The sequence below is a fragment of the Macaca thibetana genome, chromosome 8 (genome assembly GCF_024542745.1).
Source record: "Macaca thibetana thibetana isolate TM-01 chromosome 8, ASM2454274v1, whole genome shotgun sequence".
Classification (NCBI taxonomy): domain Eukaryota; kingdom Metazoa; phylum Chordata; class Mammalia; order Primates; family Cercopithecidae; genus Macaca; species Macaca thibetana.
Window position 1 is genome coordinate 21,453,135 of NC_065585.1, and position 20,702 is coordinate 21,473,836.

At 47.7% G+C, this 20,702-nt stretch overlaps 1 protein-coding gene across 1 annotated transcript; it reads left to right on the top strand.

Moving 5' to 3' along the window:
• The first annotated feature begins 6,127 nt into the window (after window positions 1-6,127).
• Window positions 6,128-15,550, top strand: KLHL38 (kelch like family member 38). The gene is made up of 4 exons (XM_050801699.1): window positions 6,128-6,363; window positions 7,020-8,370; window positions 12,934-13,039; window positions 13,913-15,550. Exons 1-4 carry the CDS (start codon window positions 6,278-6,280, stop codon window positions 14,200-14,202), a joined length of 1,833 nt encoding a protein of 610 aa, XP_050657656.1. The 5' UTR covers window positions 6,128-6,277; the 3' UTR covers window positions 14,203-15,550.
• Window positions 15,551-20,702: the final 5,152 nt, after the last annotated feature.

Sequence of the window (20,702 nt, forward strand, 5' to 3'; positions counted from 1 at the left end):
GGATAGATGGATGGATGGATGATGAATTGATGGAGGATGACTGGATGGATGATGGATGGATGGATGGATGACGGATGGATAGACAGATGAATGAACAGATGAATAAATGATGGAAGGATGGATGAATGAATGGATAAATGATGGAGGGATAGATGAATAGATGCTGGATGAATGGAGGATGGATGGAGCACAGATGAATGGACAGATGATGGATGGATGGATGGATGGATGGATGGATGGATGGGTGGATAGATGGATGAATGGATAGATAGATGGATGGATGGATATATAGATGGATAGATGATGAATGAGTGGATGGATAGATGATGGATGGATGGGTGGGTGGAGGATGGATAACGAATTGATGGAGGATGGATGGATAGATGGATGGAGGGAGGATGGATGGATGGATTGAAGATAGGTAGATGGATAGATGAATGGGTGATGGATGGACAATGGATGGATGTATAGATGGATGGATAGATGATGGATGGATGGATGAATAGATGGTTGGATTGGTGGAGGATCGATGATGAATTGATGGAGAATGGATAGATGGATGATGGATAGATGGATGGATGGATGAATGGATGATGGATGGAGGATGGATGAATGGATGATGGATGGACGATGGATGGGTGGATGGATGGATTGATGGCTGAATGAATGGAGGATGGATGGATGGAGGATGGATGATGAATTGATGGAGGATGGAGTTGGATGATGGATGAATGGATAGATGGATAAATGACCCTTCCTTGCTCAATTCCCATTTCCCAAAGAGATCCTAACTAATCCTACTTTAAGGTAATAAACTTTACCCTCCCAGGCAGTCCTTCCCCTGTAAGCCTCCCACCTTCTATCCCACAGCTTGGTAGCAAATTGCCAAACCATTCCTGAGTGGTCAGGGGAAGGTGATGTTTTTGCCTAAATGCCTATCTTGCCACGAGGGAACGCCTGGTCCTGGGGAGCAGAGAGGCCAAGACAGTGTATTATTCTTTGTGACTCACAGTGCTAAAACAGGAGAGTAAGAAAGCATCCTTGGTCCTGTTCTTTCTTTCTTCCCAGTTTGAGAGCCCAGAAAGCTGATCTGTGGCATAAATGATGGATGAGGTCAGACTTTAGTTTGCAGGAAGAAAGAGTGGGGCAGACAGCCGGGTTATACCAACATTCTGCTAGCCGTCCTGACGTCATCTCTGCTGTCCTTTTTTTCCCCCTTATTCTCCCCAGGGGAAAAAAATATGAAGATATTTTCTGGTGATGGAGCAGGGTGGAGGAAGAGTCGGGAATGCAGTCATTTGCACTACTGGCCTAGTCAGAGTAGCCTTAAAATTTTCACTTCTGGAGGATAGTCGTCATGGCAACCCCTGGACTCATGGAGCAGGCCCCCTTTCTGCCTTTGTCTGGAGTACAAAGTCCTTGTTCAGCTTTCCACAGGCTCCTGAAAAAACACACCCAGCCAGATAGATACAGATACAGATAGGCAGGCTCTCACGTATACTTAAAAACATTTAAAATCTTATATCAAGACACAGGTTTCTTCCTACGGCTTATAATGATTCAGTTAATTGCAACCTTACCTGTCTGCTCCTCATGTTTCTCCTCCACCTGCGGGAACAGGAGATTCTCTGATGCTGGCAGGGGACAGCCTTCCAGAGAGATCGCAGCACTACAAGGGCCTTTATGTGCATGTTTGTCCATCCTTGAAACACAGCACTCACCACAGCTATGTTTCCTAATTAGAGTGAGGGGACTTCTCCCAGAATCAGCAGGTGGGGAGCACGGCCCCGAGTGGGTTGAGAGGACTGAAGGTGGGGTTGTGGCAGAGAGTGTTTTGTGGCTTCCCAGTTGTTGTCAAACCTGCTGCTGACAGGAGCCAGCCTGCCCTTTCCTTGGGGACCCAGAACCCGCACACCCAGACAGGAAAGAAACCAAGGCCTCCTGAATCAAAGTGCCCACCATGGCAATTCAAAACTCCAGGAGGAAAATATGAAGATTGACTTACAAACTCATCAAGGGCACCCGTTGGGAGCTTGACTTGGGTTTCTTCTCTGCACCTGGTTTCAGGCCAGAGCCGTGAGGAAGCTCTGAAGAGCCCTCATCCCTCAGTCTCAGCTTCTCCCAGTCCCCGTTCTAGGCCACAGATTGCAGAGAACACCTCAGGGTACAAACCACAGGAAGGTGAAATGGAAGGGCCAGCTGAGGAAATAAGTGCAGAGAGGTTAAGTGACTCATCCAAAGATGCACAGCTGGTCCATAGCAGAACCCAGACTGAACCCCAGGACTCCTGGAGGCTAAGGAGATCATGAGGAACATAGCAATTGCTCAAGGAAAAGGAAAATGCTAGCATGCACAGGGGACCAACTGAGACACTGAAAACCAGGCACCAAGACCTACTGGAATCCAATGAGATTAATTTTAGAGTAATAATGTAATACTGACCACACTTTACTGTGAATATACACTGTGCCCGGCACTTTACTGCATACTGCACATACATTATTTCGCTGTGACAAGGATGGTTATCCCCATTTAACAGATGGAGAAACGAGGCTGGAAGAATATAAATAACTTGCCCAACACCACATGAATACTGAGGGGAAATGCCAAGATTATCCCCAGCCCTTCTGCCCCCAAAGTTCAGGCCTTGACTTGTTATGATACGGACTTTCATCAGAAGGAGAGCTGTGATTCACGCCTATAATCCCAGCACTTTGGGAGGCCAAGGTGGGTGAATCTCTTGAGCCTAGCAGTTCAAGACCAGCCTGGGCAACATAGAAAAACCCTGTCTCTACAAAAAATAGATGGATGTGGTGGCTCATGCCTGTAGTCCCAGCTTCTGAAGAGGTTGAGGTGGGAGGATCACTTGAGCCTCGGAGTTGGAGGCTACAGTGAGCCGTGATCGTGCCACTGCACTCCAGCCTGGGCCACAGAGCGAGACCCTGTCTCAGAAGAAAAACAAAAGAAAAGGAGGGACAATGAGCTGAATGTCTTCATTGATCTCATTTCTTTTAGGTTGCCATATGTTCAGGCCCTAGACTAAGACATCTTCTAGATGAAAGTTAAGACCAAAAGTATAAACCTCCCTGAGAGAAATCAACTCATGAATGGGCTGGTTGGGTTACATGTGGGTGATGGAGATGCTTTCTGGGTCAGACTTGGGCTTATATGTGTGTGTTTGCCGTGTTGAACACCATGACTCTATGTCTTGACATTTGACATTTGACGCAGAACCAGGATCCTCCTGACAGGCCAGGCCAACAAAACAGGGCCTATTTTTTCTAAACATTAGAAACCGAAAGATTTAGCAAAGTTGGTCAGACATTGATGCTGTACACCAAGATCTATCTGAACAACGGACAGGGCTGGATTCCAGAAGGTTTGATTCGTAAGGGAATGTAGGGGAAGATCCAAGATCCTTCCCAGGGAATGGTGCTGTGTTAATTCATTCCTAGGAGCCTCTACCTATTACCCTCAGAACAAACCCTTGGCTTGCTCGCTGCCTGGAAGAGAAATCACGCAGGCGTTTCAGAGCATTAAGGAAGTTATTTCTTCCTCATGTTCACTCCAAGGTCAAGGACAAGAATGCTAGCTTTGGCATTGGGAGGACCTCAGTTCAGTTCCCAGCCTGAACTTGAGTCTTGCAGTGCAGTATAAAACAAGTGTTTTACTTTTCACTTCATCACATTATTGTATTTGATTATGTGGATAATCAGGGCTGCTCCAGAGCACATTTGCAGGGCAGTCTACACAGTAAGCCGTACATGGCAGCTCTGCTAAACCGGCACAGCAGACGGTGGTGTGAAGTCCAGCCAGCAAAGCTCCCTCTCTTTCCCCATTCTCCATTCCTTTCCAGCTCAGTGCAGGAACTGTATGAAATTCACCCCCTATAAGCCAGGCCCTGTGCTGGGTGCTAGGAATAGAGCTACAATGAAGTCAAGATTCCTGCTGCCCAGAGACTTCCACTCTAATAAGAGAGACACAGGCAAGTAAACATAATCTCAGTGAGGTATGAGGCACGCCATTAGAGGTATGTAGGAGAAAGGAAACTGCACAGAGGAATGTGAAATTAATTGTCTCAGAGAGGGTTAAAAAGACGTGCAGAGAGGGCCAGGCACGGTGGCTCACACCTGTAATCCCAGCACTTTGGGAGGCCGAGACAGGCAGATCATGAGGTCAAGAGATCAAGACCATCCTGGCTAACACGGCGAAACCCCGTCTCTACTAAAAGTACAAAAAATTAGCCGAGTGCGGTGGCGGGCGCCTGTAGTCCCAGCTACTTGGGAGGCTGAGGCAGGAGAATGGGGTGAACTTGGGAGGCGGAGCTTGCAGTGAGCCGAGATCCGGCCACTGCACTCCAGCCTGGGCGACAGAGAGAGACTCCTTCTCAAAAAAAAAAAAAAAAAAGACGTGCAGAGAAGTATTACACAAACCACGTTTTGGAGGATGAACAGAAACAGTGAAAATGATAGAGCAAGCAGAGGGGAAGAGCTCATGGAAAGGGATAGAGTATGAACCAGAGGATCCCTGGGCTCTTTCAGGAATGTGGCTACTCACTTATTATGTCACCAGCACAGCTCACCAACTCAGACATCTGCAGGAACAGCTCCTCTGGCCTGCTCCCTGCTTGTGCCTCCATGGGTCTCTGACACCCTTAGCTTAGGCCTCCTGCTCCTAATTCTGGCCTCCAGGCCCGTGGCCCCAGTAACATGTTTTGGATCCATTTCCTTGGCCTTGACCTTCTGGACTCTTGGGCATAATCCACTCTACGATCTGCAACTGTGAATGAGAGACCCTCTTCCTTCCACCCTGTCCTGTGGTGTCCCAAAGACCAGGCCAGCCCAGCTTCCCCAACAGCGACCAGATGCATACAAACATCTGTAAGTGTCTCACGGAGCTAAACTACTACACATGAGTGGCAGTAGACGTGGTTCCAGAGGCAGACAGGACACCAGTCCGATTCCAGCTAAGGAGTCCTGCGGACATGGGGAGCCACTGAAGGGCCTGATGCTGGGAACTGGCAAATTCTGAGTTGCCTTCCCAGGGGCTGCTCCAGAGGGGACAGGGTGGATGTATTGGAGAGAGAAGCACTAGGAGCAAAGAAAAAAAAATGCATGGGAAGCCATTGCACTAGTCTGAGCAAGATTTTGAGTAGGAGACGAAGTCAGGCTTGCCTGCCTTTCGTGGCTAGGACAATCACGAATCTCCCTGACGGCAGGGGCAGGACAGACCTGAGGTCCCCCTCACTCTTTCTCGTGATTCTGATTGTTATTGAAAGCTGCCTCCTACCACATCACTATCCTCATTCCTCCCCCAATTCTCTACCTCCTTCTCTTCCTCCTCCTCCTCTTCCTCCTCTATTCTCTCTCCCTCCCTCTGTCCCTGCTTCTTCTTCCTCCTCATCCCCCTTTGTCTTCTTTCTCTCTCTCCCTAAAGCAATATGGCTTGCCTCCTGCCTCTAGCTCAAGCTGCCAGACCAGACAAAATGGAAAAGTAAGACAGAAAAGGAAGTCTGAACTATAAAAAGCCAGCTGAAGAGCAATCAGCACGTGTCTGGGAGAGGCAGACGTGACAGGAGGAGCTCGGCCTTGCAACTGTCAATCAGAGGCTCCCGAGTAAGGAGACCCGACAAAGGTCTGGGCCTTCATGAGTCTGGAAACCCTGGGGTGCTCAACAAAAACAAAACAACTCTTGTCATGGATTTCATCACCTAGGCTCCTGGAGGAGGAAATCACAGCTCTCCCCAGCAATCCTGCCAGGCAGATGGGGGGAAATAGGGATCCATTGAATAGCACCCACAGGCTCATGCTCCGGCTTCCCTTGTGACCACCTGCCACCTTCACTGTGGCCCAGAACCATCTTCAGTGACTCTCCACAGGTCACAGCAACCTGTTTACAGACAGCTAGAATTCCCAGGCACTTTTAGGACAGGGGACTCGGGATGGTTCCAAGCAGACAGCAAAGTCTTCTCTAAGAGAAGCCACTCCTCCCAATCTATTTTTGCCGATGTAAACACTTGCCAAGGAAACACGGCATGTGGGCATGCGCGGGCCCTGCAGGCCCTCGGGTTGCTGCAAAAGGCAACTGGAAAGTCACATGTCATAACAGTGGAAAGTACATATGCAACTATTCTTAGCCCTGGAATGTATACACTGTCTCCTTGGCCAGCAGTCCTTGCACAAAGCTCTAGAAAACTATGAAAGTGCCTTCAGCATAAACAAATCCAGAAATCTCCCAGGACAAATCATTTGCCAACTGAAAGAAAGGCCTGGAGTTTATGGTTTCCCTCAGAGCTAGAGGTAGAAACTCTCCGGGGGGACAAGCCAGACCAGGCACCAGTGGATGTCACTGCGGCAAAACAAGGTAAGTATCCCTCATGCTTATTTCTTCTGCAGGTAGACAGCCAGGTGTCATCCAATAAACCAGGGGATTGTTTGGTCTTTCCTTCTATTTATTCCATCTTTAAAACAAGACTCAATGAAGTTATATTTAAAGATATGTATCAAAGGTCCATTTTCTTCCCTCATTTCTGTCCAGTGACCAGAGGGCCACACCTCCAGAGTGTCACCTTTGGGGAATGATTGACACCCAGAAAGAGATGTTTAGACAAGTTTACTCAATAACAGATATGCCATCGATCTGGAAAAAGGCTCAGGAACTTCTGCTGGCCAAATGCATGGACTGTTATCTTGCTTCAGACTAACATTTCAGCTTCTGATAATAGAGTAACTTCCAACAACTTTAGTTTGTTTGGTTGGTTGTTTCTCTCAGATTAGCTGAAGATACTATATGCTTATTACTTTCGAAAATAACCATAACCCAAAAGAGCTCAGGTCTGAGATGTATGTGGCCTTCCTTTCCAATCTTCCCTACACAATATCCGTGGCGACATCCACAAACATCATGGGGAATGGAATAGGAGCACTGGTCTTACAGTCCCCGCAGCTGAACCCTCCAGCACCTGAGCTGAGAAAGACTTGACTCTTGCTGACTCTGGGGGCTTCCTTCCCTCTTTGTAGGATGGACGAGGAGTCTCCAGATGGGGTGCTCTTCAAAGATCATGACTTCTCTTCTGACTTGTTGAGGCAGCTCAACAGCTTAAGGCAAAGCAGGATCCTGACTGATGTGAGCATCTGTGCCGGTGCCCGGGAGATCCCCTGCCACCGCAACGTGCTGGCCTCCAGCAGCGCCTACTTCAGGGCTATGTTCTGCAGCAGCTTCCGGGAGAAGAGTGAAGCCAAAGTGCAGCTGAAAGGCATTGACCCCCCAACCCTGGACCAGATCGTCTCCTACGTGTACACGGGGGAGGCACGCATCGATGCTGACAATGTCCTCCCCGTAATGGAGGCCGCCTCCATGCTACAGTTCCCCAAGCTGTTTGAGGCCTGCTCCTCATACCTGCAGAGCCAGCTGGCCCCCAGCAACTGCCTGGGCATGATCAGACTCTCAGAAATCTTAAGCTGCGAGACCCTCAAGAAGAAAGCCAGGGAGGTGGCACTGACGTCCTTCCCAGAGGTGGCCGCATCAGCCGACCTGAAGGAGCTCTGTGCCTTCGAGTTGAGAGACTATCTGGGAGATGATGGGCTCTGTGGGGAGGAAGAAAAGGTGTTTGAGGCCCTCATGGTTTGGATCAAGCATGACCTCCAGGCCCGGAAGCGATACATGCAGGAACTGTTCAAGCAGGTCAGGCTGCAGTACATCCACCCAGCCTTCTTCCAACACTTCATCGCCAACGATGCCCTCCTGCAGTCCTCGCCTGCATGCCAGCTCATCTTGGAGACCGCCAAAAGACAGATGTTCTCTTTGTGTGGCACCAGCGCCCCAGACTGCAAACTCCTATTGCATGTCCCTCCAAGAAACTCTTACCAAGATTTCCTCATCCTCTTGGGCGGAAGGAAGGACAGCCAGCAGACCACCAGGGACGTCCTACTGTATAGCAAACAGACTGGCCAATGGCAGAGCCTTGCCAAACTCCCGACACGGCTGTACAAGGCCTCTGCTGTCACCTTGCACCGCAGCGTCTATGTGCTGGGGGGCATGGCTGTCAGCTCAGGGAGGAGTCTGGTCAGTCATAACGTCTACATCTTCTCCCTCAAACTCAACCAGTGGAGGCTGGGGGAGCCCATGCTGGTGGCCCGCTACTCCCACAGAAGCACTGCCCATAAGAACTTCATCTTCTCCATCGGGGGTATTGGAGAAGGGCAGGAGCTCATGGGCTCCATGGAAAGATATGACAGCATCTGCAATGTCTGGGAGAGTATGGCCAGCATGCCCGTGGGGGTGCTCCACCCCGCAGTCGCTGTGAAAGACCAAAGACTCTATCTCTTTGGAGGAGAGGACATCATGCAGAACCCTGTGCGCCTTATCCAGGTAAATGACTGGTTCTTCCCATCACATAACTGCATGAGTATGTGTGCATGGACACACCCACACCTGCATGCACACACATGCACATGCACACATATACACCAACACACACACATGTACATACATACATATATGCACACATATACACAAATACACATATGTATACATGCACGCACATATATATGCACGAATGTATATTCATGCATACATACATACACGTATGCACATATGTATGCACATACCAACATGCATACATGTGCACATGTGTACACATATGCACACATGTATGCGCATACCAACAAGCATACATGTGCACATGCATACACACATACAATTCATGCACACATACACACATATATCTGCACATACATGCACACATTTATACACACACGTGAACACAAATACATACATGCACACACATGTACACCCATGTACACTCATACAAACACTTGTCATTTGCAAGGAAAGAAGAGAGGAAGGGAGGGAGGCAAGAAGGATTTTCAGCAAGGGTTTAAGGATATCAAATACCATCTCTATGCACAGAGTTTATCTTCATTTGAGGAGAAAAATACATATCTAAAAATTCAAGCTATTATAGAGAATATTGAATGCCAGATAGTGAAGTCCTACAGGAATTTGGCAGACGCTTCTAACTCAAGTCAGTAAGGCCTTAAAAGAAGATTCCCAAGCCTTGGTCCACACCTCTGTGACCAAATCCCCTGGAACCTGACCTCACATCACTGAATCAAAATATCTTTGTGTGAGATCCTAAAATATATGGTTTACAAAAGTACCCATGAGATTCTAAGGGGCAGCCAGGTTGGGAAACCCCTACTTTTAATGATTGGCAGACATTGATTTCACTAACAAGCTCTCTGAGAAATTGATCAACAAAGGTCACATTTCAGAATATTAAGTGTTTTCCAACTTTATGCAAGTTCCTGGTAATCTCCGCAGTTCATCTAATGATATGGGGAACATGAATATTGAGCCTGCCTTCACAGATAATCAAGAAGCACCCACGAGATGTACTTTGCTCATTTATAAGAGTTATCTTGAACACCAACGTGTGAAGGGCCTGGAGACCCAGCAATTTATGCATAGCCCTCAGTTGCAATTCAGATGCTGAAGAAAGGGGTGCTCTAAGAGCACAGGCAGGACGCCCTAAACCAGTCTAGAGCAAGCTTGCCCAACATGCATGCAGCCAAGACAGCTTTGAATGTGGCCTAACACAAATTCATAAACTTTAAAACATGAAGAGATTGTTTTAGCCCGTCAGCTATCATTAGTGTTAGTGTGTGCTTTATGTGTGACCCAAGACAGCTCTTCTTCCAAAGTGGCCCAGGGAAGCCAAAAGATTGGACACTGCCGGTCTAGAGAGAATCTGAGAGAGTGCCAGGGTTAAGGGAATGTTGGAGCAAACCCTGTGAAGTTGGCTGAAGCTGACTGAGCAGAGGGGCAGGAGAAGAGAGAGGAAGGTGAAGATGGAGAATAAAAGAGGAGCGAGAGGGGTGGGATGGGTGCTAAGAAATCACGTAAGGAAAGATTCGACTTAGAGAGAGATGCAGGAAGCTCCTGCACCACCTGAAGCCGGAGTCAGGGTTCTCTCTTGAGGGAGGGGGAGTGGTCCTGGGTAAGGGAGCAGCTCATATGAAGGCCCTGAAGCACAAACAGGTGCAGCTCATGGCCTTGGGCAGCGGAAAGCAGGACAATGAAGTTGCAAGACATAGCAAAGAGGAGACGGGCAGTGTGCTGAGGGGTCGCTAGGGGCGGGTGTTAGTCCTCCTGCGATTTCCATCAGCCCCCTTCTCAGGTTACCAGGAGCAACCTCCTCCACCCACATCACAGCCCCTGAGCCCCTCCTAGAAAAATCCTGGAACCTTCTTGAGGGATGGATATTTGTGCAGATAAGGCTGGCCTGGCTGGGCTTTCTAGGCCTTGTCAAAGAATTGGGATTAGCCTGAGAGGAACAGAACTTCATTGAAGGCTTTCAAGAAAGGTGGACGAGGTAACAAAATTCATATTTTTAGAAGTTCCGTCTGGATGCCTTGTAGAGAAGGGATTGGAGGGGGCCTGTGTGGACAAAGAGGGAGAACTGGGAGACTCTTCTAGACTTCCAGGCATGGGTGGTAATGGCTTGGACTCGGTCAGTTCCAGTGAAGATTTTTTTCTTGCCTTCACTTCTCCAGCCTGTATTTTCAGCTCCTCCCTGACCATCTAGGCAGATTCTGAGTCTTTCTAGAATCACTGTTCCAAATCCCACTCCTCTACTTGAATTGGGAGAGATATTCTGCTCCCCTCCAGGCTCTGACCATACAGATAACAAACTGCTTCCATGTCAAGCGGAAGCCCCTCCTTCTTTTCTATTGTTCAAAATAGAGTCAACAAATACGCTCATTATTTCACATTGCAAAACTGCCATCGACCTTCTGAAAATAAAATGCAAAGTTTAAGCTTCAAGCTAGCATATCAAGAAATGCATGGTATCATCAAACAAGATATTGCAAAGCCGAGAAAATATTAAACCTCTGAGGGATCCTTTTGGACTTCGGGATTAAGAAGAGGGAGAAAGGGGAAAGTATTCATTTGGATACTTTTCTTATCTACTTCGCACTAGCTTTGAAATAGACATTCTACTCGTTCGAATATAGTTTAAAATGAATGCCTGGAGTCGCTTGATGGAGCAGGTTGGATTTTCAGGCACAGGTTGAGAGTTTTCTTCATAGGCTCGTTCATCTGTGTGTACGCGTTCTTCTCAGAACTACGCTGCCCGAGGTTACGATGCAAATCGCGCTGTACGTGTACCTTTCTACCTGGCCTTCTCTCTACCTGTTTCTGGATGGCATTAAGCAAATCCTTTACTATAACAAAGTATCGCTTCCTTCAGTGGTCAAAGTTCATTCTGTGTTATCCTTGCCCCAGTCTCTTTGAGGTATTATGAGCATGGTGAGCAAATGTTTAATCTATTTTTAAAGCCATACCCAAAGCTGAAGGAGAACAGAAGGGCCAGGAGGCAATTATTCATTCAAGTAAAATGCAACCAGTGTTTGCTTTTCTTCCAAGGATCCCACTTTCCAGAGAGTTTGTCACTTACGTATTTTCCAATGAAACAGCCATTGTGACCGTCCCTTCCTCTAGCACTTGGCCTCCTCCAGGCTTCACTGACTTGTTGAAGGACAGACAGAGACCTCAAGAGGTCTCCAGTCTCAAAAGCCTCCCTCAGGGAAGGCCACAGTTTCATGGCTCCAGGCAGAGCCATGAGTGTGGTGGTGAAGAGCATGGACTCCGGGCTTGGTCAGACCAGCTCTCCCACTCACTGTAGTTGTATGACCCTGGGCATGTCATTTGACCTCTCAGAGCCTCAGTGGTCTAATGTGAAAGATGGAAGAAATAATAATACTTACCTCATAGGATGGTTATGAAGCTCAAATTTAGTAAACTGATTATTTAGACATCTTTAATAATGCTGGTAATCTTACTTTATTTTATTTTATTTTTTGAGAAGGAGTTTCACTTTGTCACCCAGGCTGGAGTGCAGTGGTGCGATCTCAATTCACTGCAACCTCCACCTCCAGGACTCTAGTGATCCTCCCACCTCAGTTTCCTGAGTAGCTGGAACTACGGGCGTGCACCACCACACGCAGCTAAATTTGTTTGTATTTTTAGTGGAGATGGGGTTTCACCATGTTGGCCAGACTGGTCTCAAACTCCTGACCTCCATGATCCACCTACCTTGGCCTCCCAAAATGTTGAGATTACAGGCGTGAGCCACCCCACCCGGCCTGGTAATTTTATTTTATAGGAAAAGATTTTCTAGCAAAGAATACTATGCCATTTTCCTCTGTAGATAAATGTTCTTGTTCCTTCTTTGCTTATGTGAAATTCATCCTATATCTCTTGGCTAAATTTTTTCCATAATGAACTAATTTACATTTGATATTTAGATTTAAAACTGAGGACACTCACAGGAGAACATGTTCCGGAGTGTTGATTTGACACACTGTTTCAAAGCACGGCAAAAGAGCCTGCTCCGTTCTCTTGGGTCTTTCTCCCCTTTCTCATGCTGCATTTTTCTAGGACTGTAATGACTTTCAGGCATGAACTGTTCAAAAGACTTCCTCACTTAGCCTCAGATTTATTCTTGGCTCTATGACCTTCTTGGATAAACCAGAATATTTAGAAATTTAAACATGAGCTAGAAATAAAAAAATGATTGGAAAACCATTGGTTTTCTGAATACCCAAGTTTCTTCATTTCTCATTAAAAGAAAAACATGTTCCATGCAAGGTAAGTAAAACACGTATTACAATGCAAAACTATTGGTCTATGCTATAGAAATACAGCCACTGAGTTCCTGGGGTCACAATAATATCAATTTTTAATAATACGCTTCTTCCTGTTTTTCAATACTGTTTTGTTTATTGAGCAGTAGCTACATTTTTAAAACTGGAGAAAAGTAGAAAGAAAAATCTCACTCCTAGTTCACCCTCTTAATTACTACTCCTGTCTTTTTTTTAAGAATATTTCACTTTAAAATGCAGTGCCATGATTCTATTTCTCCCTCAGGTTTATCACATTTCCAGAAATTCGTGGTTCAAAATGGAGACAAGAATGATCAAGAATGTGTGTGCCCCTGCAGTGGTGCTCGGGGAGCGGATTGTCATTGTGGGAGGTGAGTCTGAACAGAGGATCACCGGGCGTGACACAAACTTGGCACGTTCTATGGAAAAAAGGTCACTCATAGACAGATGTTATTCTACAAGATCGTCTTTTTAAAAGCACATCCAACCAACCAGAGGAGCGTGGAGAATCTGACAAAACTCTTTCCTCACCCAGAAGTTTCTCCCTGTCTTTTTCTGTAAACAAGGGATGAAATAACAGCTATCTCCCAGAGCTGTTGTGATAATTAATGTGCTCGTGTATCTAAAGCACTTAACACTCTCCCAGATACACAGTCAATAAAAAATGTTTGCTTCTGCTAATAATATTAGCTACTAATAGTTTGTTTCTCTGTAATCAAAGTATAGTGTCATGGTTAAGAGGACTGGTATTGGGGTCAGATAGACCTCGATTCAAATCCTGGCTCTGTCACTAACTGGCTATATACTTTTTACCAAGTTAAACATCTTTCTGTGCCTCAGTTTGCCCATCCATAAAATGAGGATCCTAAAAGTAACTACCAAGATAGGGCTGTTGTGAGGAACCCACTTCTGAGTTTCCAAAGGATTGTCATAGTTCTTGAGTGGGCATTTGAGAGAGGAAGAGGCCAAGGAGGCTGAGAAAGTTACAGGAATCAGGAGGCTGCTCTCAATCTAAGAATGGCTTATATGCTGCCTTAACTTGGGGTGAAGGTCAGAGTCAGACAGATCTGCGTGCAGCCCCCACTCCGCCACAAAGCAGGCCTTGGCAGGTTAGCTCAACATCCCATGCTCTAGTTCAGGGTCCCAGCCTTAGTCTTGAGCAGTGGCAGGAGTCAGACAGGACTGCTGACCTCCAGTACCAGATGAGCAACGCTGAGCTTGCCCATGTGTCATTTGGTTTTCAGGTTACACAAGGAGGATTCTTGCTTATGACCCTCAATCCAACAAATTTGTCAAATGTGCGGACATGAAAGACCGGAGGATGCACCACGGGGCCACCGTGATGGGAAACAAACTCTACGTGACGGGCGGGCGGCGGCTGACCACGGACTGCAACATTGAGGACTCCGCCTCCTTCGATTGCTACGACCCCGAGACGGACACCTGGACATCCCAGGGACAGTTACCACATAAGCTCTTTGACCACGCCTGCCTCACTCTCCAGTGCATACCCCGCACATCCGCCCTCCCATGAGGTCGACAAGAAACCTTCTGTCCCAGTCAAAATGCCTTCTGTTGCAAGGGACACAAACCCAGTTCCAAAGGGCTTAACCCTTAAAGGCTGCAGGGAGAGCTCACAAGACTGAGGTACCAGAGTCTGGAGGCCTGGAACTAGGCATTACATTGCCAGAACTCTCTCTCTCCTTCTCTCCCTCTCTCTCTATCTCTCTCCCCCACCTCCATCTGTCTCTGTCTCTCCCCCTTTTTTCTTTCTTTCTCTCCCCTATCTCTGTCTGTTTCTGTCTCTCTCTCTCTCTTTTTTTTTTTTTTTTTTTTTTTTTTTGAGATGGAGTTTCGCTCTGTAGCCCAGGCTGGAGTGCAGTGGCACGATCTCGGCTCACTGTAGTCCCCACCTCTCAGGTTCAAGCGATTCTCATGCCTCAGCCTCCTGAGTAGCTGGGATTATAGGCATGTGCCACCAAGTCCAGCTAATTTTTGCATTTTAGTAAATACGGGGTTTCACTATGTTGGCCAGGTTGGTCACGAACTCCTGGTCTCAAGGATCTGCCAGCCTTAGCCTCCCAAATGCTGAGATTACAGTCGTCAGCCACCACACCTGGCCTGTCTCCTTTCTGTCTCAGTTTCTCTGTCTCTCTTCTCTCTCTCTGAGTCTGTCTGTCTCCCTCTCTCTGCTTCTCTCTCTTCTTTGTCTCTCTGCCTCTCTCTGCTCTGCCCTGCCCCTCACTCTCTCTCTCTGTCTCTCTCTCTCTCTCCCCTCTCTCTTCCTCTCTCTCCTCCCTAGGTTTTCCTCTCTCTCTACCTCATCTCTATTAGGCCTCCTTCTCTAGCAAGCTTCTTCATTTACCCATACAGTGTGTGGACAATAACAAACAATAAACCCAGACTCATTTTCCAACTTTATGTCTTCAGGAGAGAACTTTGCTGTTATCCATATATTAAACCTAAAAAACAATGCTTATGGGCCTTTTTTGAATTCCATGACTACCTCTTGAGCCAATCACTGTTGCCAGGACTGGCTAATCCTGGACCACATCCCCACAAACAGAGGTGGGGTTACCTGTTGTAACTGACAGCCCATCCAAACTGCATGTAATGAGTTAGAAGCATTTCCCCAAAGGGAGAAATCCAGATAAAACCACATCTGCCCAGGACACCACTGAAATCTGGAACAAGAGGGCTGAGAGACCCCAGAAGATTCCTGGAACTGCTTGGTCCAGGTGGCAGCGTGAGAAATTGGCCCTGACCTTGTTTTTCTGCATTCTATGGATGTAGTACATTGAAATTCCAGAGACGTATGCAACATTCAGTATCTAACGTTTGTAAAATTATCCTGCACTTGCCAGAATAAAGTTTGTTTCTGGTGCCAAATGATGTTTTTCTGCAGCCTCTGGGGAGCTATAAACCTGCATAATTAATCAGGATGTTCATTTTGGTCAGTGTTACGAGGACTGCTCTTCTGGGGAACGTCAACAAATTCCTTCAGTGCTTACAGCAGTCATTGCCCTCAGATGCCAGGCCTGACTATCTCTATAGCCCCTGTTATCTTGAGGTGCCTCCCACACTGGCTCAGTCCCAAACACAGGAATAAGCTAAAGTGGAGAACAGCAGTTCTCAGCGCTGCCTGCACAACACAGTCATGTGGGAAGATGTTTGAAAACGGGGCCAGCCCCATTTGAGAAAAATGAATAGGGATGCTTTTGGGAGGGGGGCAGGACACTGTAGTTTTGGAAAAGCTTCCCAGATGATTGAAATGTACAGTCAGGGTCGAGAATCACTGCCCTGCTCAGCTGTGGGCACAGAAGACCTGCATGGCTGGTTTCATTCCCCTCCTGTCCTGGTCAGCCGTCCCGAGCCCACCGATGTAGGCGAAGTCCTCTCCCCACCAACAGAAGCATCTGCCATCAGTCTTGCTGCCCTGAGCCTGGCACCAGAGTCCACTCCAAGCTGTAGCCTTCCTCCCCATCTGGCTCTCCAGGTTCATGTTCTAGAGTTTTCCTTCTTTCTAAGTTGTCTTTTTTGTACTTTGGATTCTCCTGCTGGGGTCTGAAGCTCTGCTCTGCTCCCCAGATCTCTTGGCTGTGGTTCAGAGACCCTGCTTGGATAGCCAGCCCTGCTCCTCAGCCTGGACACTGTCCCCTTAGCTGCTGGCTGGCATCTTGTTCTTGAGCAACAGTCAGAGTGATCTTTTTAAAACACAGACCTGCTCATATTATGCCCCTGCTTAAAATGATTCCATGGCTTCCCAGAGACCTTTGCATAAAGCCCCCAATCATTTATGTAGCTTCTAGTGCATTCCCTAATCCAGCACCCACCTATCTCTCTGGTCTCATCTTTTGTCACCCTCACTCCTTGAAGCTGTCTCAGCTCCAGCCATCCTTCTTTCCGTTACACCCTCCTCTCTTGCCTCAGGGCCTTTGCACATGCAGTCATCACTACCTGAAACACACCTCTCTTGCCTCGTCACCCTACATAATTTTGACTTACACCTTACACACCAGATTAAAAGTCACAGCATCAAGGTGTCTTCCATGCTTACCCCGCTCCAGTTTGGATCAGCTCTCCTATTAATACCCCTATCATTCCCCCTTTTGTTTTTTGTTTTCGTTTTTGTTTTGGAGACGGAGTTTCACTCTTGTTGCTTAGGCTGGAGTGCAATGATGCGATCTCGACTCACTGCAACCTCCGCCTCCTGGGTTCAAGCAATTCTCCTGCCTCAGCCTCCCAAGTAGCTGAGATTACAGACATGCACCACCACACTCGGCTAATTTTGTATTTTTAGTAGAGACGGGGTTTTACCATGTTGGTCAGGCTGGTCTCAAACTCTTGATCTCAGGTGATCCACCCACCTCGGCCTCCCAAAGTGCTTGGATTGCAGGCATGAGCCACCACGCCCAGCCCCCTATTCTTCTACTTTGAGACTCTCAACCTGTTCGTAATTATTTGATCACTGTCTTCCCCTCTAGACTTCTTATTCTGTTCTGTTCACCTCTGCATTCTCAGGGCTGGCCTCAGTGTCTGCCACATACGTTATAGATCTTCCATAAACACATGATAAATGAATTAGTAAATGAATGAAGAGGCTGGATCTACATTGTCTCTGAGATCTCCATCACAAATTCAGAGGTAAACGTGTTGAGGCACTAGTTCCTGTGCCCCAGATCCTCTGCTTGGAGTCATTCTGTCCTTTCCTCTTTCTTTCCACCTGACCCACCCTGAACTGAGCCTGGCAAGTCTGGGTGGGGTATGAAGTCACATGGCCCACCTGCATCAAGCCTGGTGGGCGAAGGGCTTTATCCAGGACATCCCATCTGCCTGGAATTAGAAGTGGGAGTCTTGTCTATAAATGCTTTCTGTGGCCTCCAAAAATCCTTCTGTTGGAGGCTTGCTAATCCCTTCACTGTCTTTTCCTTTCCTCTCGGTCCAATATTTCATAAGCTGTCAGAGTCTGTGGCTACTCACAGCTTGTCCAAGTCACCCTGGGGTACAAAAGAACTACATAAATTGCCTCCTGGGATTTATAAAGAAAGATGGCACTAGGGCCAGACACATCGCAGGCCAGCTTTGTGTGTCAAAGAAGACACCTTCATGACCGGCGAATCCACCCACCTGGGCATCCCAGAGGCCAAACCCATTATCTGAATTAGGTTGCAAAATAATCTGCAGAATATGAGGGCTCCTCTCCAACCTGCCGAGGACAATCTCAGCCCAGAAAGAAAGAGAGACGGTTTTGGCACAAGGCTTCATTGGCCTCACTGGTTGGGTAGAGAGTCACAGTCCATGGCTGAGGTCAAAATATATTTAGCCAGCCGCCGTTAAACTGAAACGCTCTAAGTGAAAAATGTCAAACAGCCTGGCTAATCATCTCAACAGGCAATGAGGGAAGAGAGAAATTGAAGGAGATTTCTTTCTTTCAGCAAGAAAACAGAAAGATCAAACACCCCATGCCAATGCAAAGCAGAGAGCAGAGGAGGAGCCAGCAGAGAAAATAGCAATGGCAGGAAGGAACTGAAGCAGGGAGAGGGCAGTGGGGAGCAGGACCTGGGAAGACTGTGGCATTCAGTATCGCACAATTCACCCGACTCCTAGCCGGCATCTTAAAAGAAGGCCTGACTGTCCTGAGGTCTCCATCAGATCACCCACCGGCCAGGGCATGACCAGCTAGTTACTGCATCAGGCCATCCCCAGGCAGAGGGACATGGCCCCAGCAGCACAGAGTCACTGGAATCCTGGCTCCTCCCTTTGAGACACTTCCTGATACTCTGCCCTTTGAGACCCTCCTGATACTCGGCCCGTAAGCAGTGGTGGCTCTGAGGGCGAACCCTTCCGCCCTGGAACCTCCAATCCCCCTCCAGGTGGCCCCTTCCTATGATCCTGCCTCAACCTCTTCAGCATCCACTCTTTCTGCTAACAACACAAAGGATCAAGTATCTACTTCTTAAAACCAAAGTCCCAGCATAGGCTGAATTTACCACTGCCACCTATAACAAAAGCCTGTCATGTCCCAGAGGACAAGGACTGTGACTGGTCTGACTCAAACACATCATCCTGCCCGGGATGTCTGGGTCCTCCCCTAACCCCAACAAGCCATGCACATCATGCCTCTGTGCCTTTGCATATGTTAGTCCCTCTGCTATGACGCCTTTCCCTACCCTTCCTAGTCAACTCCTACTTGACCCACACCTCCTCTGTGGAGCCTTCTCCAACCTTTCTACCCAGATCCCTCCCTTGATTCTAGCCTCTGTCACATTGACGCACAATAGGGACTTACTGAATCAGTCTGGAGTGGGAGCTCTTAAAGGGGGCAAGGACAGAGGCTTGGTGCCCTTTGAACTCCCAGGCCAAGCTCAGTCGGTGTTTGGCAGACGATGTTCACATGCTTGTGGGATGAATGAATGGATGCATGAGTGAATGGGCCCCAAACATCATCAGGGTGTCCAGGCTGCTAAGGGGTGAAAACAAGGGCTAAATTATCAGACAAAGTGGGGGTTCGAATCAGAGAGAAACCTAGATGGCGTCTAACCTTTAAAAATGATTGCAAGGCCAGACGCAGTGGCTCACGCCTATAATCCTAGCACTTTGGGAGGCCAAGGTAGGTGGATCACTTGAGCCCAGGAGTTCAAGACCAGCCTGGGCAACGTGATGAAACCCTGACTCTACAAAAAGGATACAAAAATTAGCCAGGCGTGGTGGTGGGACCTGTGGTCCCAGTTACTCTGGAGGCTGAGATGGGAGGATCAGCTGAGCCCAGGAGGTCGAGGGCACTGTGATTGCACCTCTGCACCCCAGCCTGGGCAACAGAGAGAGACGCTGTCTCAAAAAAAAAAAAAAAAATGATTGCAGTTCTATCTGAGAACAGTGAAAAACACAGTCTAGAGTAGTAAAATATGACAGGAAGAAAATAATATGGATTTTTTCCCAGAGAACCTTATTCAAGACCAGCTGAAAGCATAGAGCAGATGGCCTTCGGATGATCGGGACCCCCAGAACTCCAACAAGGTGCTGTCTTCTTAGATCATTTTCCAGAGAATTCCTCCTCCAGTCCCCTGGACTTGGGAGACGTTAAAACCTTTTTCCGCTGAGGTACCCCAACTTCCTTTCCCAACAATCACTCATTGGCAGAAGCAGCATGTTGTACTGCAGAGAACACAAACTTGGGAGCAAAAGAGACCTGGGCTCCATTCGAGTTTGGCAGTTCTACCACTTACTGGCAGTATTACTTTTGACAGCTTCCACCTCTCTGCACCTCAGCTTCCACCTCTCTGTACCTCAGCTTCCACCTCTCTGCACCTCAGCTTCCACCTCTCTGCACCTCAGCTTCCACATCTGTAAAGTGAAGGAATTTTTACCTCCCTGATGAACTGTTTCAAGGACAGAGAGAAAGATCATAGACATTAACGGACACAGTACAGTATCTACCATAGAGTAGGCAATGGACACCGCTCAGTTCTCTTCTCCTTCTTTCTATTCTGGCCCTTCTTTTTGTCCTGATTGCTGCCTAGTCTGCACATCCCCAGTGCAAAACATTCCTAAATACCCACTTTTACCAAGGATCAGCCGTTGGAGCAGACAACCCCAGAACAGCCCCTCCACGGCAGCGGCCATGGCTTTTCACACTGGAGGATCCACTTCGTGCAGCTTGATCCACCTTACAGCCCCTTTCAGAAGGTTTTGATTTTGCAGTTACCCTGACTCTAAGGGTGGCCCTTTTATCTCCACCAGCTAACTGGTCCACCCTTGTTAGTACTACTCCTCTGCTTATTCATTCATTCACACACTCGGTTATTTGTGTATTCAACAAATATTGGCCATAGACTCCTATGTGTCAGACATCACATTAAATGTGGGAGTGGTGGAGTAGGGTGAGGCTCCTACTACCCAGGAGCTCACAGAGCAGTGCAGGTCTCCCAGCCTGATGTGCTAGAACAAGGAAAGGGGCAGGAAAGCAACAGCAAGACTCCAGTGGCTCATCTCAGATGCTTCCATACCGTATTTGTTTCCTGGGGCTGCTGTTGC

Bases quoted from the DNA above. Each gene is read 5' to 3' on its own strand.
- KLHL38 (XM_050801699.1), top strand. From the start codon at position 6,278: ATGGTTTCCCTCAGAGCTAGAGGTAGAAACTCTCCGGGGGGACAAGCC. The intron at 8,371-12,933 runs GTAAATGACTGG...TTTCTCCCTCAG, and splicing joins ACCCTGTGCGCCTTATCCAG to GTTTATCACATTTCCAGAAA. The intron at 13,040-13,912 runs GTGAGTCTGAAC...TTTGGTTTTCAG, and splicing joins GCGGATTGTCATTGTGGGAG to GTTACACAAGGAGGATTCTT.